The following is a 20,071-nucleotide window of genomic DNA, read 5'->3' as shown; positions in this document are numbered from 1 at the left end:
ATGTCCTGTAATATTGCAGTTGAAGATAATAAGTTCTCTGCTTTCTTTTTGTTTCTGTGTTTTTGAGTTGGTTGAAATATTCAATGCTTCCTTGAATGATCTGCTTCTGTTTTTAAGTAATCAAAACAATCCAATTGAATTATACTGGCAAGACTATCGGCAAGACAATCCTTTGAGCTGGAAAGACTTTCGGTAAGACAATCTTTTGAGCTGGAAAGACTTTCGGCAAGACAATCATTTGAGCTGGAAAGACTTTCGGCAAGACAATCTAAAAGAACTGGAAAGACTTTCGGTATGACAATCCAATTGTCATACCAGTTCAAATGTTTGTCTTGCTGAATTAATATTGAATATTAATTCAAAATCAATTCTGAAAATACATAATATTAATTCAGAATTAATTCATCAATTAATTCAATTAATCAATAAATTAATCTTTGCAGATATAATTTATTTTCTTAATTAAATTATATGACTTAATTAATTAATAGAGAATTAATACTATTCTTGAACAGCAACCACTCTTCTGACAATCTTCTGAAAATCACTGAAAATTATGAATCAATTCCACCACTTCAATGTTGACATTCGATGTACTGTCTGGTTCACGAATGACTAACTTCCGTGACATTTCTTCATGTCTTGACTTTGATAACACGATTTTCTTCAGATTAAATCCCTGTATTTAATTGATACCCTGACAAGATCTCTATCACTTGATTAAATCCACAAGCTTGATTTATATCATCGAGGCTTGATCAATTTCTTGAATTTCTTCCAGTGAATTAAGTCCTCAAGTCTGTAGATGAACAATGTTCCTTAATCCTTTGACATATGTTACTTTGAGAGATCTCTTTGACGATAGAACCACTATTTATTTGTTACATTCTTATTTGAGTTGAGTTAAATCCTCGAATACACAAATAGGCTATGACATAGCAGCTTTAGATTTCAACTCATATGAGTATTCAGCAGTTCTTAGGTGATGTTCCATCCAGACAAGATGCTTAGCAGAGTAGTCTTTAAGAGATTGAGAATCGAGCTGGCAGATTTGAAGACAGTCCGACTTAAAGAATCTTACTTGAAAGGGAAAGTTGACCACTTGAGGACTAGCCCTATTAGCAAACTCTTTTAGCCTTTCACGAAGGACTTCATTCAATTCTGAGTTTCTTTTGACTTTGTTGAGAAGAACCCAAATCTCTGATAAAGAACGATTCTCAAACAGATGAAGTGATACCTTGATTATGAAAAATACTAAGTTTTTTTTTAACTTTTTTTGCGATTTTACTATTTTCTGATATATTTTTTTTGCAAAATTATGGAATCAATCAAAATCAAGTAGACATGCAAATAGTTGAATCGATTTTTTTTAATTGCATTAGGTTGCATGAAATTGCGGAAATTCGTCAAAAGTTGAATAAGTTGGAAAAAACGTATTTTCACATATTTTTTTTAAAAAAATAGTATTTTTTGCGAATAAAAAAATATTTTTACAAACGTTTTTTTATAACTTCTTTATTTATCATTTTTTACAGAATTTGTAAGCATTATTTCCCTTTTCACTGTCTAGTGTCTACATATAATTGTACATGATATTTTAGAGAGAGGGATATAGAAACAAGTGGAAAAATGAGGAAATTCGATCCATGGCCAGTGTTTTTCAAGCGAGAATGGAACCGTAACTGGCCTTTTCTCGTTGGTTTCGCCATCACCGGTACTATCATCACCAAATTCTCTCTCGGTCTCACCGGTATTTCTCGTCTACATCTTTACTTACACTTTTCTGTTTGTATTGTTTCTCATTTTTCTCAGTTGTTTTGCAGATGAGGATGCCAAGAACTCTCCCTTCGTTCAGAGACACAAGAATAAGTGAGTCTCCCTTTTGATTTATATTGTTTTTTTAATTTGGTCAAATCCCTAAGTCCACTCAATTGAAATGTTCCAGATCTATTGATTCTGGATTCCGGTGTTACCGATTGTTATATATTTGTTCTGTACGTTGTGAATCGGTTGAGATTTGTAAAATTTCGATTAGTTGAAATGTTTTGCTTGGTGAACCGTATTCGGGATGAGAATGGAAGTTTTGATAATTTTTTTTTGTGAATTTGAGAATATTTGTGTGTTTAATTTGTACTTGATTCGTTTTACCCAGTCTAGTTTGGAAATGTATTTGAATAAAATGAAGGTGAAAATTGGTTGAGAAAATGTGCGTAAAGTTAGATGTTAAAGACTAGGGAGAAGGATATGAATTTATTGTATAGTGGGAAGCATGAAGTTAAGTTTAGAATTTGTTTCTGCGGAATCAGGAATGGAATGAAAGGATGAATATTATGGAAAAAGATGAAAAAGATGTGTCACCTAGCTTTCACTACAAAGGAGCTCTGACCTTGGCTTTCACTACGAAGGAACTCTGACCTTCGCTTTCAGTACGAAGGAGCTCTGACCTAGTCTTTTACTACGAAGGAACTCTGACCTTAGCTTTCACTAAGAAGGAACTCTTTAAAGTAGTTTCTCCTTATATTCTTGGACAAAATCATAGTATAGTATATGTCTGTCAAAGTTCTAATGTTACTCTAGGTACATGAGCTTAAGTCGGTGTGTTTCTGTAACTGGATTAGGAAGCCCAAATAGTGAATTGGACGAGCAGCAATTGTTTGTATCTTAGACTTTTATTTATTCTATGACCAGTCCTGTGTGTTACTGATACCTGATTGGTGTTGTTGAGTCAAGTGAGACTATTGTGTTTGCCGTGGACATTGAATGGTAAATTCATTTAAAGCTGACTTGTTTTGGGAATTACACTTTACCTTGGAAGTACGTAATGTTGCTTGATTCAGCAAACATATTATTAGTGAATTTAAGTTTTTATGTTTTTATATTTGTACTCCCCCTATTTCGAAGAAGATGACTCTTTGTGGTTAGTTATGAGTCCAAAGTTTCCAGTAATAAAATTTCATACTTGTAAAATTGATAAATGTCAGCTAGACAATCTTCTCACTGCATCCACTGGCATCCTTTTTGCTTTCGCCTGTTCTTTGTGTGTGTATTTTTTTCACTTGGGGTGTTGGACTGCATATTTACGATTCAATTGCTAAGGTTTAACTTGTTCATTTATTTTACAGGTGATATCCTGAAATTTGAATGATGGGGAGCCAGGAATGTCCGTTTTTCCCTTCTTCAAGATTTTATATAATGTTTTGAGATTGGCCACTTGGCTTTTAACTTTTATGACATAATTGGAGCTTATAGCTACCAGATGGAAATTTTTGTTCTTGAAATATAATGAATCTGTTAATCGTTTTTATATATGATGCCATCACTATTAAATTGTTATATACTGAAAATTGTTATTATGAAGCTATAAACTATGAAAATATCAGTTTCTAATGACACATAATCATATTGATAAGAAAAAAGAAATCTCATACATAAATTATCATCACCACAAGTAAAACTTAAAGATACATAAAATTACTATTGCATTAAAAAGCACTATCTAAAACTTTGTGCATTATATATAATTACATTCTAAATAAATATTTACAAGTTACAACTGTGTGCATAAACCTCTAAAAATAAGTTGCAGAATTTTCTATTACTGTACTAATGATGTTGCACTCCATTCAAATTAGTAATGGAACATCAATAAGCTTGGGTCTCAATTATTCAATAAGCTTGGGTTAAATCTTATTGCTGTTCCTTGAAATTTGATACCCATCTTAGTAAGACTCTGAGATCAGAGTTTATATCACAGCACTATTAATAATTATTTAACTTTCGTATCATATACCGTAAAACCGTACTACCATCATCATTTTCATGATTAGTTTACGGTTTTGAACACCTCTTGTTTGCACATATATACTATTAGGTGGGTATTGGGTTCTGATTTTTATGAGTAAATTGTGATGTCTACTGTCCTCGTATCTGTTCTTTATATTTTAAATTTTGTTCATGTTAGCCTTTCTTCCATCATAAGCAATTAAGCGTCACATGCAAGGATATTGAGTTTAGCATATACTACTATGAGTTTAAGAAAAAGCATATAATGATTTATATTTGCAATGATTTTCTTACATAAACTTAGGCACGGAAGTTCTATTCGTTACACAGAATGACCATTCGGTCCTTCTTCTTTGTAGTACAAGGACTACAAGGTACAGATCTACTTCAACAAAGAAAAAGAACAAGCAATGTAAGACAGTGGAACACACACAACTAAGTTACTCTTTCTCAGGTTTTGCTACGTGATTTAGAATTCCTTTCTGTACCAATACACTCCTTTAGTCTCACCTTCATCTTTTTCGACATAAATGCATTCCTTCATTTCCCTGTACATGGCCTTAAGAATCGGAGTGCCATCATATTGATAATAGTTTCCCAGTAGTGGCTTCATTGCTTCAGTTGCCTCTAGTCCATGATAATGTGGGATCATGGAGAATATATGGTGACAAACATGAGCGTTGCACACATTATGGAACACCTTGTTCAAAATACCGTAGTCCCTGTCAACGGTGCATAGAGCTCCCCTTAGCCAATCCCATTCGCTTGAGTCGTAGTAAGGCAAAGAAGGATGAGTGTGATTGAGGATTGTGATCAAGGTGAACCACATGTTAACAACTAGCAATGGGCCTCCATAAACACAGAAAACCCACGCAAATCCTTTGGCTAATACTAGATTGTATAACCCATAGAGAACAGCAAGAATTGCAACATCAGAAACAATGATTTGTGTGCGTTCGCGTTCTGTGTAAAGAGGGCTATGGGGATCATAGTGTGAAGTCCACCTCTCATACTTGTGTCCGGAGACATTGAACATCAAGTATAAAGGGAAACCTACGAGTAGTGTGATAAGCCAGACAAGGACACGGCCAGGTGGGTTGTTCATAATTTTGTAGTAGTTCCTGATGTTAGACTTGAATCTGGGGACATAAACCTCGTCATTCTCAAGTGATTGAGTGTTGGCGTGGTGACGTCTGTGGCTAATTTTCCAAGAGAAGTATGGAACCATGAGAGAAGAGTGGACAACAAGGCCAACAAGGTCATTAACCCAGCCATAATCGCTGAAGGCATCATGATCACATTCGTGACCCACAACCCAAGCTCCGGTCAAGACACACCCCTGGACAGCAATGTAGGCAGCCCAACCCAGGTAGTTGAGAGGATGTGGAAGGTATTGGTCTATGTAATTTGTAGCTACATAGAAGAGAGCATAGGCCATAATGAGATCTTGAATGAGGTATCGGAAAGAAGTGACAAGTGATTTTTCGAAGCAATGAGCAGGAATGGCTTTCTTAAGGTCACCAATGGTGAATGGTGGTTTCTCATGAGGAGCGCGTCTGAGTGCTTCTGCTTCAGTTTTCTTGCCGTTAAAGGGAGCGGACATTCGCCCACCTGCACCCATTTTCGCTTTTAAGATGAAACGAAAATGGTACTCTTCTTTTCTGCCTTTCTCTTTGTATTTAGCAGATGTTGCTTTGATGCTAATATTATTTCAAGTTCGATATTTATAATCACTCTGTGCAGTATACAATTAAGGGAAAAGCTTGAAGCGCCCGCCAGCGCGCCAGCCACTGGAGACTGGAGCTCACCAGTGTGTTGAAATTAGATTAAATATAATAATATTTGTAAGAAATGAAACTGGTGTGCTGCAATGCTGATGCTGGTTTTTGCTAGTAGTGTACATTTTGGGTTTTAGCGTCTGACCAAAATCTTCCTTGCTTTCATAATCGTCATATATAATTCTAATAATCTTGGTCCTCTTTGGTGGCTACATTGTTACTCCTACTTTATAGAATATACATATAATAATAATTGTAATATTTTAGAAGATCTGCTCATCTAATTATCATCTGCATCATAGCTTCTGAGTTGCAATTTCTAATAATTTTAAGATTCTCAAATATACAATTTGAAATAAAATAATAGATTTTGTGAAAAGGAGGATATTAAGAAATAAAAGAATACATTTTTTTATTGTAGTTTTAGTCTTTTAGATTGTGGAAGTACCGGTTTATATATAATAACTAAGATTGCAGTCTGAGGTTTCCTGGAAGCTATTTAAAGCAGGTTTTGAAAGCTATTTGAAGCTATTATTAGGTTTATATTGGAAAAGTTTATTCGAGTAATAGTAATTGAGAAAAATGTCCCTTACATACTTAGGAGAATTACACAAGTATCCGGTGTCTTTTCAAATGGTAGTCTTAATTTTTTAATTAAATTTTGTAATTATAAACATACTAGTGGGTAATCTGTGCAAAGTACGAGCCCGAAATTAAAAATAATAGTATCACATTATTATTTGCATAAAACTGAAATTTATAATTCGTGCAAAATACAGATCTAAATATAATATATAAAATATATAAAATATATAAAATGCTGTTAAAATATGTAGTTAAAAAAAATTGAAGTTAAGTGTAACTCAAAAATTTTACCGTTCGAGTTATGCATGCACCTAATTATTTACTTATGCATGCACCTAATTATTTACTTATATAAATCTGACATGTTAACTTACTAATACGATTATTTTAAAGTAAACCGACGCTTGGATGTTCATCAACAAATAAAAATTGAAGGGAAATAAAATTTACGGAGAGAAACATGGTTTTCTTATTAGTATAGATAGTTGATAACCCGTGCAACACATGGTTCTGAGACTAAAAATATCGAATTATTTTTTGTAGAAAATTATTCATAATACGTGCAAAACACGAAATAAAATTAATATATTAATATCAATATTAAATTGGTACTTATAAAAAATAGTTATGTGGTTAAAAAGAATCGAATCAGTTATGAAATTTTCCACTATAAATCTAGTTTTACATTGTTTTACTTGATATAGAAATATAACATATTAGTTTTATTTTTGTGAATTGTATCCCTATCTTATAAACCAAATATTTGTTTTTTAGATAATTTAATATTAATTAATATCATTTGATAATTATCTTATAATTAGTCTTTTCAATATAGTTTATTTAATATTACTTAATTATCGATAAAAATTAATTTACAAATTAAAAGTAAATAGATGTTATTAAATTTAATTTAATATTACTTAAAATACAACCCATAAATTTGTTACTGTTAAAATATGTTTTTTAATTTAAAGTAAATGATTGTGATGGAGTAACAAATACAATCGTTAAAAAATATTCATACTTGATCAAATACTTGCTCATGTGTTTATATATGCATATTCGAAAATTTATGCTTTACTGTAATGACTGTCTTATTGATATTTGATATGCAATTATCGTATTTACTTTATCAGCTTCGTATGCTCATTTTAATTCTAGCTGAAACACTATACTGTAGTTTTTACGTTCTATCAGTCTTGGTATCTGCATTCTTACAAGAGAAAAGGAGACGGGAGTGCAGAAAGCTCAAATAAATTTGCAAGTAAATACTAGTGTTAAACTACCTCTATAACCTCACTCTGTTTCAGTTCTCATATTATCCTACTGACGATTCAAAAACACGCTGTGCACTTGCTGCACAAGCATTTAAACATAACATGAAAGCAATTTCGTGAAGAACTGAAAATAATTTTGAACACACTCGTTCATTTCAACTTAATATGGAAGAAACAAGCATTTCAGCGAGTAACATCGAAAAATAATCTGACATTAACAGAAAATTTTAGAAAAAAACAAATCAAGCTATATATCCTTTCGGTACCAGTAGACTCCTTTAGTCTCACCTTCATCTTTCTCCACGTAAATGCATTCCTTCATTTCTCTGTACATCGCCTTAAGAATCGGAGTTCCATCATACTGATAATAATCGCCCAATACTGGCTTCATGGCCTCTGTTGCTTCAAGTCCGTGGTAATGTGGGATCATGGAGAAAATGTGGTGACAAACATGAGCATTGCATACATTGTGGAACACCTTGTTCAAAATCCCATAATCTCTGTCGACAGTGCATAGAGCTCCCCTCAACCAGTCCCATTCAGTTGAATCGTAGTAAGGCACAGAAGGATGAGTGTGGTTGAGGATTGTTATTAAGGTGAACCACATGTTAACAACTAGGAGTGGACCTCCATAAACACAGAACACCCACGCAAAGCCTTTGATTAGAACAAGTCGGTATAGGCCATAGATTACTGCAAGAATGGCAATATCAGAAACAATGATTTGTTTGCGTTCACGTTCTGTGTAAAGAGGGCTATGAGGATCATAGTGTGAAGTCCACCTCTCATACTTGTGTCCCGAAACATTGAACATCAAGTATAAAGGGAAGCCTACAAGGAGTGTGGTAACCCAAACAAGGACACGGCCAGGTGGGTTGTTGAGAATCTTGTAGTAGTTCCTGATGTTGGACCTGAATCTTGGGACATAAACCTCGTCATTCTCAAGCGATTGAGTGTTGGCATGATGACGTCTATGGCTAATTTTCCAAGAGAAATAAGGGACCATGAGACAAGAGTGGACAACAAGGCCAACAAGGTCATTAACCCAGCCATAATCGCTGAAGGCATCATGATCACATTCATGGCCTACGACCCAAGCCCCGGTTAGGACACAGCCTTGGACGGCAATGTAAGCTGCCCAGCCCAAGTAATTAATAGGATGTGGAAGATATTGGTCTATGTAATTAGTGGCAACATAGTAAAGGGCATAGGCCATGAGGAGATCTTGAATGAGATATCGAAAAGAAGTGACAAGTGATTTTTCAAAGCAATGAGCAGGAATAGATTTCTTAAGATCACCAATGGTAAATGGTGGTTTCTCATGAGGAGCTCGTCGGAGTGCTTCTGTTTCAGTTTTCTTGACATTAGAATGATCAGACATACGCCCACCTGCACCCATCTTTCCCTGGCGAAGAATATGCAAATGTTGCTACTCTTCAAGTTTCTTTTGGACTTTGTTGTGTGTTTAGTTGATGTTTCTTCCTTGGCTAAGATTGGGTATTTATAAGGATGTAGCAAGTGGTTATGATGGGAAGCCTAAAGCCCGCCAGCCAGCCAGCCAAGGAAAGTGTTTGAATAAAAAGAGTAGAAAATTAAGTGGCGTGCTCGTGTGCTAGTACAGCACCCAAGTGTCCAGTCATAAAATGACTGCTTCACCATTTTTTTCCAGGTCCTCTCTGGTGGCTGTACTTTATTAATAGTCTTGTACTTTTACATATCACACTCTCTTAACATGAATATTTCTTGATAGGGTCATTCTGAATTTCTGGTTTTATTCGTTTACATATTCCAATACCAAATATAGTAGGTGTCATGACACCGAATAATAATTAAATTAATTATGTAAATTTATGTCTTGTTTGAAAGTAGGATCTCTGTTGATGTGTAAAGATAAGGACGTGTTTAACTCTAACTTACAAGTCGACTTATGATTTATAAGTTCGTTATAACTTATAAGGGCGTGTTGAGCTTGATCCAATTTATAAGTTGAATTTACAACTTACAAGCTAATAAGTTGAAGTTTGGTAACGATTTACTTTTCATCAATTTATTTTATTTGTTTTTAATTTTTATTTTAAAATATATTTTTTTTAGAACAAGGAAAAACTTCATTAACCAGAATAATCAGAATACAACGTCTCCAACAATAGGTCTGTCCGGAGTAGACTCAAAAATATTATAGCAATCAACCATATATGGGCCCTAGCCAAAAGGTGAGCTACTTGATTGAATTGCTTCTTAACATGACAAAGAGCAAGGTCAGACCAGGGCGGAGCCGTAGCCAAGGCTGTGGTGGGCTGCACCCCGGTACAAAAAAAAATTATCAAAAATTTTCTATTATCCAACCTGTGTTTTTTGAAATCAGCCCATGACAAAATTTGGCCCAACCCAATATTTTTTATACAAAACAGCAGGTTGTCAGAGGAAATAAAGAAAAAAGAAAAAAAACATAAAAACCAATTGCAATTAAGTTATCAGGGGAGAAAAGGTAGTGAAGAGGAGATCAAATCAGGAGAGTAAAGTTTAAAACTTTAAAGGTGATTCAAGAACAAGAACAATTCATCTTATTCTTGATTTATAATTTATATTTTTGTAATTTAGGTAATACAATTTACAATCCTATTCAAACTCTTTTACTTAATTTTTCATTACAGGATGTATATGCGCAATAAAATGGAAGATGAGTTTTTAACAGATTCTATGATAATTTATATTGAGCCGAACCTCGTTGAAGATATCGATTCAAACTCTATAATATATGAATTTTATTCTATTAAGAATCGAAGGTTGTAATTCAATAACAAGTAAGAATTACTCAAATTTTCTAGTTTTTTTTTATTCCAAGTCTATGCTGAGGTTTAAAATTTATACTTTGTGTTCAAACCTTTTGTTGTAGATTTTGCTATTACTTCTGATGCATTGTTGTGGTTACTATATTGATTATATATTAGGAAATAAATATTCTTGTGTACTGTTGTGATCATTATTTCTTAGCATATGAATTATGTTGATGTTTCGTAGCACTACTGGTGATCGTTTGAAATGTTTTTGTGCCATGTGTGTTGAGTGGGTGCATTCTGGTTATAACAAAAGGCAGGGTCTTGATGCCTTTAAGGTACTAAATATATTAAAAAATTCAACTTCTACGATCTTCAATTTGTCCATAACTATATTCTCTAATTTTAAGAACATATAGCTACTCTTAAGCTATGATTTGACCCATGTATTTGGGCACCTAGATTTTATTTTTCTAATTAGGGGCAACTATTGTGGACATCTGCTGTGATACAAAAATTATGCATATTTTTTCATTTGCTTGAATATTTCATTAAAAAAAATTTAGAAGCTAGCCTAAGTGAAATTTATTTTCTGGCTCCACCCTTAGGTCAGACCTGCTCTTAAGTTTCTGATGATAAAAGTATAATATGGCCAACTTCAAGGTAGTATTTCATATGATCATGCACAACAGCCACAACCAACGCAGAGTCACATTCTATGCAAACTCCTTCCAGTCTCAGATATTATATCCAGGATATAGCTTCTTGGACTCCTCGAGCTTCAACCTCCATAACTGAGATCTTGCCCGAGATGCACATATTCTCCCCTTTCACAAATTGTACCCTGATCATTTCTTATCACCATTCCAAGAGAGAAAAATTCTTCATTGTTGAACACTAAAGCATCAACATTAAGTTTAAAGTAATCTTTCTGAGGAGGTTGCCAAGATGATGCCCGTTCTGGTTCTACTGGTTTGGTATTACTGATCATCACTTTCCGCTTTACAGCCTCCTGCCACTCTCGAACCTGCCTTACACCAATATCAACTGCAATTGTCGGCGTAATATTTTTATTTTCCCAAATTGTTTGGTTTCTCGCAAACCATATGCTCCATAAAGCTGTGGCAATCTTCTCAGTGACCTGCGGTATTTCTGTTTCTATTCTCTGCAAAAGCCAACTCCAGGCTGACTCCTCCATCTGCATATCATACTCCAGGCCGACCTTTCTCAAGCAATCAGTGGCAAACTTACATTCGAAGAGTATATGCAACATATGTTCAATGTCAATATCACACATTGAGCATAAGATAGTTGTATAAATATCAAAGTGGTCACTTAAATGAAGGTCATATATCAGTTTAATTATCAAACTTAACGGGTAATCATTTGGATCACTAAAGTCAGAATAAATATCAAACAAATACCACAAAATATGTGCTCGAGAATTAAAATTTATTTTATGAATTTCTAAACATTTTTCTTAATTCCTATTACAACCAAATGAAAAAATATGAATTCATAGTATTATATATGATTTTTTGAGAATTTTAAAATTTATCTACTAATCATTTTTATTTAAATAAAGAAAATGACTACAAAATTAAAAATAAATATTAGATAAATTTTTAAAAATCTTACTATATTATATAAAATACTAGAATTCATACATTTTCATTTGGTTGTAATATGATTCAAGAAAAATATATAGAACTCCATAAAATAATTTTTAGTTCTCGAACACATATTTTGAGTTATTTGTTTGATTTTTATTATGACTTTAGTGATTCGAATGATACCCCGTTAAGTTTGATAATTAAACTGATATATGGCTTTCAGTTGAGTGACCACGTTGATATTTAACCCGTTGTATTAACATACCTGCTCCTCAGTAGTTCCCTTACCGGGATATTGTTGTTGCAGAATCTCCAAATGAAAGTTCTCAGTTTGTGAGGCAAATTCAGACGCCATAATTTATTTTAGCTCCTTCCCACTGTGACCTCTGCTACCTCTGTACGAACAAAATTATGTGACGACCAATGTTGATACACTGTTTTAACTGTGTACAACCCCGTAGTCGATGTTGTCCAAGCAATTCTGTCATTAGCCATATTCCTAGGGATCCTTGTTTGAAGGATTAGATCAATGTCGTTTGCATGAAAGTTTTGATGCACCTTTTGCACATCCCATACTTTGCTTTCAGGATGGAAGTAACAACTAACCCTCTCATTTCTACCGCCATTCATATGACTATCCTCCACACAAAAGTCCCTTTTTCCTTTCAACCAGGGGTCTTTATATATCCTTATGCTTTCCCCGTCTCCCAATACCCAACAGAACCCGTTCTTTAATTGTTCTTTCGCTTCCCATATCCCTGTCCACACAAAGTTAGGACCGACCCCTTTAGCGGCATGAAGAATGCTTTTTCTTGGGAAGTACCTTGCTTTGAATAGTCTAGTTACCGGAGAGTTTGGTCTGCTGTAGAAGTTCCACACGTATTTGCCAAGCAATGCCAAATTAAATCCATAGAGATCTCTAAATCCAAGGCCACCCTTGCACTTTGGAAGAGCCATCTTTTCCCAGGCAGCCCATCTAATTCCCTTTGAATTATTTCCTGTCGAACCCCACCAGTAACCATTCAACATTCTTTCGATCTTTGTGCATAACGTCTTCGCCATCAAAAAACAAGACATATTGTATGTTGGTATCGATTGACCCACGTTCTTTACCATCACTGTTTTTCCTGCTTTTGACAATATTTTATGATTCCAATCTTGCACTATGCGCCATATCCTTTCTTTCACACAACTGAAAACAGCTTTCTTGGATCTCTTTATAATTTAAAATTTACGAATTAAGATAATTTTACTTTAAAATTATTTATTTTAGTAAAAAAAATTCCGACTTATAAGTAAAATTTTCCAAACACTAATACTCCCTCCGTCCCTCTCAATTCTTTACCTGAGAGGGATGGTTCGACACACATTTTAAGACTCCTATATAGTATAATTCTATAAATTATTTTTTTAAAAAATTGATTTTGAATAAAATTTCAATGTTTAAATTTTTTTTGAGGAAAAGAAAATTTTAAAAATAAGTTATAAAACTATATTTTATATACGCTTTAAGATGCGTGCCGAGCAGTGAAAAATATAGTTAAGAAATAAGGGGGACGGAGGCAATATAACTTCTAAGTATTATCTACTTATTACTTATAAATCTCTCATTTATTTTAACTAGTTGATAACCCGTGCGAAGCACAAACTGAGTTAATTTATTTAAATAATTTTTAAACATCATAATAGTATGGGTGCTATGTCAACATTTCTAAATTTTACTTATAAAACCCAATCTAATTTATCCAGCGGTGGGAAGGATCGTCAAAGATACCCATTAAACACGAATGTGGGTAATACATCACGAAAATGTATATTTTATATATATCTAGGCATAAACATATCGAACATGCATGTTTTTATAATTTTCTTTTAATATATGATACGCATGTTGAACATTCGTATTCAGCAAACTCAAAACTTTAATTGCAGTGATCACGCATAAGAAACATGTGTATAGTTCAATCAAATATTAGTACACATAAGTTGGGCGGTATTTTAACGAATATTCAACGCTAATATGTACTTTTGGGCATCCAGTTTTAAAAGTGGGGTAATCCTTGCATTTTCTTATTATACATCATCATTATTATCTAAATATATTATTTATTACGGTATAATTTATTATTAAAAAAAATTACAATTACAATATAATTCTAATAATCATATTAATTTATTGAAAATCAATTTATAATTGTACAAAATATATGAATCTAGAAGTGAAATAAAGGTAAGAACAAATCAGGAATTAAAGTTATTGTTAATTTTATTTTTATTTATAATTATTTTAAGAAAAGTTAAAAAATGTAATATACATGTAATAAATATATTATTTGCATTAGAATTATAATAAAAAAGATTATAATTATATAATTTCAATAATTTTATTATTTCATTAAAAAATACTACAGAGTTATATAGATTCATATCGGAAATATGATTATCGAGCTAAAATAAAATTAGGAATAATTATAATACAATTTCAAAAATTTAGTTATATTTCATTAAAAATAAAATAATATAGAGTTTTATTAGAAATAAGATGATTGTAGTGAAACCAAAATATAGGTTGAACAAAAATAAAGTGATATAAAATTTGGGACCATTTAAAAAAGGGGTTTCGCTTATAGGTACGATATTAGTGTTATTATTTACAATAAAAATATTATAATTATTATATGATTTCAAATTTTTTATAATTTTATCAAAATATACTATTGATTCATATGAGAAATATGATTATTGAGTTGAAATTAATATAAGAATTACAATTAAAAAATGGTCGGTAAAATAATATATATAATATTATAAGTCATATAGAAGTTAAAGAAGAATAAAAATTATATATTTAGAGTTATAATGAAATTCAAAAATTGATGAAATCAAAAAGTGCTGAAACCAAAGCACCACTTAAAAGAGTGTTTCACTTTATTAATAAAGGTTATTAATTATAATAAATAAAAAGATTATAATTATAATACAATTTCAATTTTTTTTATTATTTCACTAAAATATCCTATTGACTATTTTGAGAAATAGAATTATGAGTTAAAATTATTATAAGAATTGTAATTAAAAAATGCGTAAAATAATACATATAATATTATAAGTCATATAGAAATTAAAGAAGAATACATGAGTGATACTTATAAATCAAGAAGTATAATTAAAATAGAATTCTACTAATTCTACTAAATCAAAACAGCTAAAAATAAAATATTTTCAAATATGAGTCTGTTACAATATATATATTTATATCTGGAATTAGGATGGTCTGGGTATTGCTTAGAAATAAAAAAGTATAATTATAATAGAATTCTAATAATTATATTAAAAAATTATATGATTCAAAAAAGTTAAAAATATATAAAAGGTACTTTTGTTATAATATGTATAATATAGATACGTAAGGATCGGAGAAGAAGAGGGGATTGTAGAAGAGGAAAATGATGAAGAAGAGAGCCCGGAACAAGCTGCTGCAAGACTCAAGAAAGGGAAGTGGGCACGCGAAGAAACAACAACAACCATAGATCTTCCCAACGGAATCACGCGCACGGTCATCATGACCTCTGAACGCTTGGAAAATCCGGTTCGAGTTCACCATCCCGACCTCGAGGAAACAGAAGGTTTGACGATCACGGAAGTGGGAGAAACTAGTGAGGCTCGGGAAGACTTGGACCCGAGAATTCCCCCAATGGTTGAGAGGGCCGGGACCGCTGAGGACACAATCCCAATCTTGGTAGACCTGAATGATCCTTCCAAGGTAATCAGAATAGGCTCTAACTTAAGCCCCGACCTGAGAGAGGACATGGCCCAATTCTTGAGAACAAATTTGGATATCTTTGCATGGTCACACTCTGATATGGTGGAAATTGACCCAAGTGTCATGTGCCACCGGCTCAACTTAGATCCAAAAAGAAGGGGTTCAGACAAAAGAGGCGGCCAATTAGTGGAGAGAGGGCAGAGGCCCTCAAAGAAGAAGTGGATAGACTGATGAAGGCAGGGCTTGTAAGGGATGCCTTCTACCCCATGTGGCTGGCCAACCCAGTGCTTATCAAGAAACTAAATGGCAAATGGAGGACATGTGTGGACTTCTTTGACCTAAACAAAACCTGCCTGAAGGATAGTTTTCCTCTACTCCGAATCGACAAGCTGGTTGATTCCACAGCTGGACATGCATTACTTAACTTTATAGATGTTTACTCGAGATATAATCAAATCCCAATTTATGGGCCAGATCAGGAACACACCTCCTTTATTACTGATCAGGGCCTCTATTGTTACATCGGGATGCCCTTCGGGCTCCTTAATGCTTTTGCAACCTATCAAATATTGGTGAACTAGATATTTAAACATCAGTTGTGCAAGACCATGGAGGCCTATGTAGATGATATGCTTGTGAAGTCAAAAGAAGCAAAGGATCATGTCCTCCACCTATCAGACATGTTCCAGATCCTGAGGGAGTACATGATGAAGCTCAACCCCCAGAAATATGAGTTCGGGGTCGAGTTAGGGAAGTTTTTGGGATTTATTGTCAACCATAGGGGCATTGAGGGCATCCCCGCCAAGATATGAGCTCTACTCGAGATGAGATCCCCACGACGAGCGAAGGATGTCTAAAACTTAACGGGGCGAGTGGCTGCCTTAAACCGTTTCGTCTTAAAGTCCTCCGACAAATGCCACGAGTTTTTCAAAGCGATTAAAGGAGTGGGGAAGAATTTTGAGTGGACAGAAAAATGTGAGGAGGCCTTTCAAAATATAAAAAAGCACCTCAGCAGTCCCTCGATATTTTCCAACCCAAAGGCAGGAGAAACTCTGGTCCTTTACTTGGCCGTCTCAGACTTTGCAGTCAGTGCTGTATTGGTCCGTGAAGAAGATGGTGTGCAGCTCCCGGTATATGATGTGAGTAAGAGATTGGCCGATGCAGAGACCCGGTATGCGAATCTCGAGAAGTTAACATATGCTCTAATCCTGGCCTCCCAAAAGCTTAGACCTTATTTTCAGGCCCATAAAACAGAGGTGAGAACTTCTTATCCCCTCAGGCAGGTGATGCACAAGCCTGAGGCATCGGGTCGAATGTTGAAATGGACAATAGAGCTTGGCCAGTCCGAGGTGGATTATAAGCCTAGAACCGCGATCAAGGTCCAAACCTTGGCTGATTTTATCCTAGAGTTTCCCCCACATCAGGAGGAGGACCAATGGGCCCTCATTGTCATACCAGGGGTAGAAGAAAGTGAGCAAGGACAGCAGAACTGCGCCCCATGGTGAAACCTTTTTATAGATGGATCCTCCGACGGAGAAGGGGCTGGAGCCGGAATTAAGTTGATCAGTCCTGAGGGGCACAATATCAGATGTGCGACCCATCTGGCCATCCGTGTAACCAACAATGATGCTGAGTATGAGGCCCTGATCAACGGTCTCAATCTAGCTTTGGAAATGAAGGTGGAGAATTTGAATGTGTTCATCAACTCCATGATTGTGGTTTATTAGATAAACGGGGGGTTACCAAGCTAAGAGGCCAAGAACAGAGCTTTACCTGAAGTGTGCACAGAGGATAATTGCAAGGTTCAATGAGGTGAGGCTAGAACTGATTCCGCGTGGTTGGAGTGAAGGCGCGGACGAGCTGGCTAAGCTTGGCTCACGCCATGAGGCCACTCTGTTAGGGGTTGTGCCCCTTGATATACAAAGGCATCCTAGTGTTCCCGAACACGAGGTGGGAAAAATTGGTAGCGACCTCGACCCCACATGGATGACACCTATCTTAGCCTACATAAGGGAAGGATAACTTTTAGATAAAAAATGAGGCAAGAAGAATAAAGTACAAGGCATCCCACTATGTGATATATGACGGGATCTATACAGAAGAAGGTTTAGCGTGCCCCTCCTCAAGTGCATAGACGGAGACGAATACAACTATATCCTAAGGGAGGTGCATGAGGGCATTTGTGACAATCACTCAGGGAGTAGTTCCCTAGCTCAGAAAGTCTTCCGTCAGGTTTACTATTGGCCAACACTGAAAAAAGATGCCCTTGAATTTTCTCGAGCTTGTGATAAGTGCCAGCGGTATGCCAATTATTACAACAGCCCCATGGCTCCTCTCACATCCCTCATGAGCCCTTGGCCCTTTGCTATGTGGGGAATCGATCTAATTGGAGAAATCCCAAAGGCAAGGGGGGTGTCAAATATGCTGTTGTTGCGGTGGATTACTTCACTAAATGGGCAGAGGCCGAGCCTTTGGCCACCATCACGGCAAATAAGCTCAAGGAATTTATGTACAGAACCATTGTATGCCGTTATGATATCCCTTAAAAGTTGGTATCTGATAACGGAAAGCAGTTCGATAGTAAGGAGATGTGGGAGTTCTGTGAGCAGCTGAGAATTCATAAGAGTTTTAGTGCAGTTTGTCACCCCCAAAGCAATGGGCAGACGAAGGCTGTTAATAAAATCATTAAGCACACCTTGAAGGCAAAGCTTGAGGAGAAGAAAGGAACATGGCCAGAGGAGCTCACACAGGCCCTGTGGTCTTACAACACGACCCCTAGGATGAAACTAGGGAGACCCCTTTCTCTTTGGTATATGGGTGTGAGGCCATGGTGCCGGTTGAAGTAGGGGCATGATCTTTTCGAAGGGATAATTATGACTCAGAGATGAATGAGGTCAACCGTCGACTCTACTTGGACATGATTGGAGAGACTCGAGAGGATGCTCAGATCAGGATAACAACATATCAACAGAGGACAACAAGGCACTACAACAGCAAGGTTCGAGCCCGAACTTTTAAGGTGGGAGATTTGGTTCTGCGTCGGGTCATGCCAAACACCAAGGTGGTGAGCCACAGAGTCTTTGGGGCAAATTGGGAAGGCCCCTACAAGATAAAATCAGTGCTTTGGGAGGGAACCTACCACCTCAATGATATGCATGTCAAGTTGATCCCGAGAGCCTGGAATGCGGAACATCTCCGCAAGTATTATCAGTAATATTATTCTTTTTAGACTTAGTTATATCTTAAAATATTCCTAAGTCTTGGGGGTAGTGCCATATAGGTTCCTCCATAATACCACAAGCATGTAATCTTTTCACTTTCCATTATCTATGAATGAATGATTGATATTTATTTGTTGCCTTGATATTTTGATATATGTTAATAGATTAAATTACCAGTAGAGGAGCCCATACTTGGGAGCCCATGCGAGGACAAAATAGTTTCTTCATTAATATATTAAAATCATAAGTCAAGCCGGGCCTCGACCCGCTTTACAACAAGGTCTATAAACCGAGCTGGGCCTCGACCTGCTTGGAAATAGTGAGCACAAAATGGATTGTTAAAGATGAGGATAAAACTATGAAAGTAGAAAGAGGTTCCCACAAGATCACCTAGAAGCATGCCATGTGAGTTTAGAACTTACTTGAAGTTCAAGGATAGCCGCAATGCGAGCCTATATCCTTGGCTCGAGGATGGGAGCCGATGAGCTGAGCCCTCTATTAAATAAACGAGTTCACCATGCACGGCCAGGGTTGCGATAACTCTAGACCAGTAGTGGTAAAAGTTCATCACATTAAAAGGTGATTTTTAACAAAGAAAGAAGGATGCGAGCAAATCTGACTTGAACTGTATGGCTCACATTATGCGAAGAAAGAATACAAGAACGAGATGCGAGCTCATGGCCCCGGCTCGCTAACACAAGTATACATGCAACAATTATGAGTGAGCAGTGATGTGAGCCTGTTTTAAATAAAATTATCATTAATTTTACTTGTTTTACATAAAAAGTAAATACGGGCACATAAAAGTATAAAACAAGAGACAGGAAGATGATGCGAGCTGGCGGGCTCAACTCGCTATCAAGGTATAATACCCACCATACGCGGCCAGGGCTATGATAACCTTAGGTCAGTAGAGGCACATTAAACTTACACAAAATAAAGAAAATTAACAAAGGAAGTCAGCTAGCACGACAAAAGTAAGTCCGAGCATAGAATACTTGGAAACTTTTTCAACAACCATAGTTCAGAATTGAGTACCGAGGGCAAGATACTATAAATACATATGCGAGGCAAATGGGGTGCCTGCTATCCCATCAAAAAGTTTATCAAATTAACTTAAACTAAGACTTGTTGGCCTCCGCCTCCTTCTAGGATTGCTCAGCTGTGAGCCGGGCCTGCTCAGCTGCTACACGATCCTCCTCTGCAATCTGAGCATCCCTCTCCATCTCCAACTTCAGCTTTTCAACATGCCTAGCTGTACCTGACGGAGAAGG

The 20,071-nt window shown here is 35.4% G+C and overlaps 5 protein-coding genes across 5 annotated transcripts; 2 read left to right on the top strand and 3 right to left on the bottom strand.

The window, feature by feature from the left end:
• The first annotated feature begins 1,561 nt into the window (after positions 1-1,561).
• Positions 1,562-3,306, top strand: LOC141677535 (ATP synthase small subunit 6, mitochondrial-like). The gene is made up of 3 exons (XM_074483514.1): positions 1,562-1,750; positions 1,824-1,869; positions 3,123-3,306. Exons 1-3 carry the CDS (start codon positions 1,630-1,632, stop codon positions 3,124-3,126), a joined length of 171 nt encoding a protein of 56 aa, XP_074339615.1. The 5' UTR covers positions 1,562-1,629; the 3' UTR covers positions 3,127-3,306.
• Positions 3,307-4,030: 724 nt separating this feature from the next.
• On the bottom strand, positions 4,031-5,492 carry LOC141677534 (delta(12)-fatty-acid desaturase FAD2-like). Its single transcript, XM_074483512.1, has one exon. The coding sequence runs from the start codon at positions 5,402-5,404 to the stop codon at positions 4,253-4,255; it is 1,152 nt and encodes a 383-aa protein (XP_074339613.1). The 5' UTR covers positions 5,405-5,492; the 3' UTR covers positions 4,031-4,252.
• A 2,062-nt stretch (positions 5,493-7,554) lies between these two features.
• LOC141678609 (delta(12)-fatty-acid desaturase FAD2-like) lies at positions 7,555-8,907 on the bottom strand. The gene has a single exon (XM_074484954.1). The coding sequence runs from the start codon at positions 8,820-8,822 to the stop codon at positions 7,671-7,673; it is 1,152 nt and encodes a 383-aa protein (XP_074341055.1). The 5' UTR covers positions 8,823-8,907; the 3' UTR covers positions 7,555-7,670.
• A 3,269-nt stretch (positions 8,908-12,176) lies between these two features.
• LOC141679424 (putative mitochondrial protein AtMg00310) lies at positions 12,177-12,929 on the bottom strand. Its single transcript, XM_074485925.1, has one exon. The coding sequence runs from the start codon at positions 12,927-12,929 to the stop codon at positions 12,177-12,179; it is 753 nt and encodes a 250-aa protein (XP_074342026.1).
• A 397-nt stretch (positions 12,930-13,326) lies between these two features.
• Positions 13,327-18,422, top strand: LOC141679423 (uncharacterized). The gene is made up of 6 exons (XM_074485924.1): positions 13,327-13,340; positions 15,216-15,576; positions 16,479-17,077; positions 17,379-17,526; positions 17,898-18,062; positions 18,126-18,422. The coding sequence occupies exons 1-6, from the start codon at positions 13,327-13,329 to the stop codon at positions 18,420-18,422; spliced, it is 1,584 nt and encodes a 527-aa protein (XP_074342025.1).
• The last annotated feature ends 1,649 nt before the right edge of the window (positions 18,423-20,071 follow it).

Source organism: Apium graveolens, chromosome 8 (genome assembly GCF_009905375.1).
Source record: "Apium graveolens cultivar Ventura chromosome 8, ASM990537v1, whole genome shotgun sequence".
NCBI lineage: Eukaryota > Viridiplantae > Streptophyta > Magnoliopsida > Apiales > Apiaceae > Apium > Apium graveolens.
This window is presented reverse-complemented; position numbering and strand designations above follow the sequence as displayed.

Bases quoted from the DNA above. Each gene is read 5' to 3' on its own strand.
- LOC141677535 (XM_074483514.1), top strand. From the start codon at position 1,630: ATGAGGAAATTCGATCCATGGCCAGTGTTTTTCAAGCGAGAATGGAAC. The intron at 1,751-1,823 runs GTATTTCTCGTC...GTTGTTTTGCAG, and splicing joins ATTCTCTCTCGGTCTCACCG to ATGAGGATGCCAAGAACTCT.
- LOC141677534 (XM_074483512.1), bottom strand. From the start codon at position 5,404: ATGGGTGCAGGTGGGCGAATGTCCGCTCCCTTTAACGGCAAGAAAACT.
- LOC141678609 (XM_074484954.1), bottom strand. From the start codon at position 8,822: ATGGGTGCAGGTGGGCGTATGTCTGATCATTCTAATGTCAAGAAAACT.
- LOC141679424 (XM_074485925.1), bottom strand. From the start codon at position 12,929: ATGGTAAAGAACGTGGGTCAATCGATACCAACATACAATATGTCTTGT.
- LOC141679423 (XM_074485924.1), top strand. The intron at 17,078-17,378 runs GTGAAACCTTTT...GATAATTGCAAG, and splicing joins CAGCAGAACTGCGCCCCATG to GTTCAATGAGGTGAGGCTAG. The intron at 17,527-17,897 runs GTGGGAAAAATT...TTATTACAACAG, and splicing joins CTAGTGTTCCCGAACACGAG to CCCCATGGCTCCTCTCACAT.